The sequence below is a fragment of the Dendrobates tinctorius genome, unplaced genomic scaffold, assembly GCF_039654945.1.
Source record: "Dendrobates tinctorius isolate UK_male_01 unplaced genomic scaffold, ASM3965494v1 ptg000093l, whole genome shotgun sequence".
Taxonomy (NCBI): domain Eukaryota; kingdom Metazoa; phylum Chordata; class Amphibia; order Anura; family Dendrobatidae; genus Dendrobates; species Dendrobates tinctorius.
The window spans coordinates 6,359,638-6,362,080 of NW_027361761.1; the positions used below are offsets into that span (position 1 = coordinate 6,359,638).

Genomic DNA, 2,443 nt, shown 5'->3' on the forward strand with positions numbered 1-2,443 from the left:
GCTGCACCCTCCCAACCTACTGTCTCCTTCCCCACCATCCTGTAGAATGTAAGCCCGAAAAGGCAGGGTCCTCTCTTCCCTCTATATCAGTCTGTCATTGTTAGTTTGTTTAGTAAGTGACATCTGTAATTTGTATGTAACCCCCTTCTCATGTACAGCACCATGGAATCAATGGTGCTATATAAATAAATAATAATAATAATAATAGGAGCATAGACGGGATAGAAACTTAGGATAGTGTAAATAGTTAACAATAGGAGGGGTCACTTTAGATAGAGGAAGGGAGCTTCCTGTGGAGAGGCAGAAAGGAAAAGGGCGAGGATGCCCACAGAACTTGGGTGGCCTTATGGCCCGAGCGGTTTAGATACCCCACAACGTTGAAGCACGTGCCCAGCTATCCAGGGCTTAGAGGGGAAAGATCGTATGACGGCAGCTCCCACAGACAGAGCAGCATCATAAACGAAGGAAGCAGAGAAACACAGAGAGGTCACAGCCAAAGTGTGGGCAGGTCGCTCCTAATGTGGCGGATCACCTCCTGGGCTGAATCTCTCCTGGCCGGGGTGAAACGGGCAGGGGAGGGCTTTACTGAGGTAACACTGAACATTGAGGATGCTGAGGTGCCGTCCTGTGCAATCGCTGAGTGACTCAGGGAGGAAGAGAGAAGGGAAAGACGAAGGGATGTGCTGGGTGAACTGTGAAGGAAATGCCGTGTCAGAACTGGATGTGCTGTGTCCTGAAGTAATAAAAGTTGTTCAGTTAAGATTTGCACTTGGCTGTATGTTTATTCAACCGAAACCTATGGCTACAGGACACCAGCGAGATGGAGAGGACTCTACCAGCACCGTGAGTACAGATCGTGCCATGTATAAGAGCGAAACCTATTTATGAAAAAGGAGGCCAGGGCATACAAAGCCAGTTAAGCTCAGCCACGACTACTGCCCTGGCTGTCCTCTACACCACCATTCTCATTGTTATGCTGCTGTATGATAGTAACATAATATATTATTGATTTCATTCCTTTTTACATTCTAGAATTTCTTCTATTAGTTACATTCTGGTTGCTGTGGATTAGAGCACTGTTCTGTTTTTGGGAAATGTCCATAAGAGTCTTGTAGACATTTAGTAAAGTCGCATTATGCAGTATAAATCTTCTGATTATTATTGATCCATTATTTAACCCTTACTTATACCACTACATAATGGTGATACTTCCACAATGTCCCTTATAACAGATGTGACATCTTCTGTCCTCAGGTTTTCTCCACATTGCTTCTTCTGATCTTCATCTCTCGTGTCCATGGAAGAGAAGAGCAGGTCCCTGGCGCTGAAGACTGGGAGACCCCTCTAGTGTCCAGCGGGGGATGTCCCTTCACACTGGACACCACATTTCCTCCACGTGTGAAGGTGGATATGAAGGTCGGCGGTGGGAGTTCTGCACAACTAATGACGGACAGTGTGAGGAGCCGCTCCATCTCTCCATGGGAATACAGGTAACTGTACATGGAATAATGGCAGAAATAATAATAATAATATATGGGGGTCAGGAAGCCGGAGTGTGAGGACTGAACATGGTTACTGCTGTGTCCTGATTTCTCTCATTTCCTTACACCAGCTCCAATGTGGATGATAACAGATTACCTGTGGTCATCAACGAGGCCCGATGCCTCCACCGCGGATGTTTGGACCCTGAGGGTCATGTGGACCTCAGCATGAACTCAGTCCCCATCAGACAGGAGATCCTGGTCCTGCGTCGTGAGATGAGAGGATGTGTCCCCATCTATAGGCTGGAGAAGCGGCTGGTCACGGTGGGCTGCACCTGTGTCCGGCCCATCATCCAGTACCTGGAGTAACAGACGCCATTGTCACAGAGCCTCAGCTGTCATGACTGTGTGAGTCCATTCTGGAGACTCATGTTAGAGCTTTGATCTCAAAATTGGTGGAAAAGAGGCTATTCATTTTACATTTTATTGTAGTATCTTTGCTTTTTTATGAGCAATACTGGTTTCATACAGTATTTAAGATTTTTTATCTGAATGTTTTTTTTTTAAATTTTTTTAAAACACAACCCTTTTAAAATGAAGATCGATCTTACAATAATCTCTGATAGAAATACATTTCTGCTGCGGCGGCCACTACAGGAAGAATGTAGTATTACATGCAGATGTGATCCAGGGTGTGCAATGCGTGGACGGGCGATGAGGTTATTGTTAGTGGCTCTCCTTTGAGATTGTCAATGTCCCCTGCTTTATAATATTCTCCAGATTTTTTTTTTTGATAAGTGTTCCTCAATTCAATTATTTATTGCTTTTCTAATAACTTGACAGAAACAATATTTATATTTATGTTAATATCTATATTTATTAAATAAAACATTATCACAATATTAATATTATTTCTTAATCATTTGTTTTAATACATTTGCATTTTTTTTTTTTGCAACGTA

General features: G+C 43.4%; 1 protein-coding gene across 1 annotated transcript; it reads left to right on the plus strand.

Moving 5' to 3' along the window:
- The first annotated feature begins 678 nt into the window (after positions 1 to 678).
- LOC141098641 (interleukin-17A-like) lies at positions 679 to 1,850 on the plus strand. Its single transcript, XM_073586611.1, has 3 exons — positions 679 to 843; positions 1,255 to 1,490; positions 1,613 to 1,850. Exons 1-3 carry the CDS (start codon positions 679 to 681, stop codon positions 1,848 to 1,850), a joined length of 639 nt encoding a protein of 212 aa, XP_073442712.1.
- Positions 1,851 to 2,443: the final 593 nt, after the last annotated feature.

What these genes read in the sequence shown, in the direction of transcription:
- LOC141098641 (XM_073586611.1), top strand. Translation starts at nt 679, where the DNA reads ATGTGCTGGGTGAACTGTGAAGGAAATGCCGTGTCAGAACTGGATGTG. An exon ending in GAGAGGACTCTACCAGCACC is followed by an intron (nt 844 to 1,254) that starts GTGAGTACAGAT and finishes TTCTGTCCTCAG; the next exon opens with GTTTTCTCCACATTGCTTCT. An exon ending in ATCTCTCCATGGGAATACAG is followed by an intron (nt 1,491 to 1,612) that starts GTAACTGTACAT and finishes TCCTTACACCAG; the next exon opens with CTCCAATGTGGATGATAACA.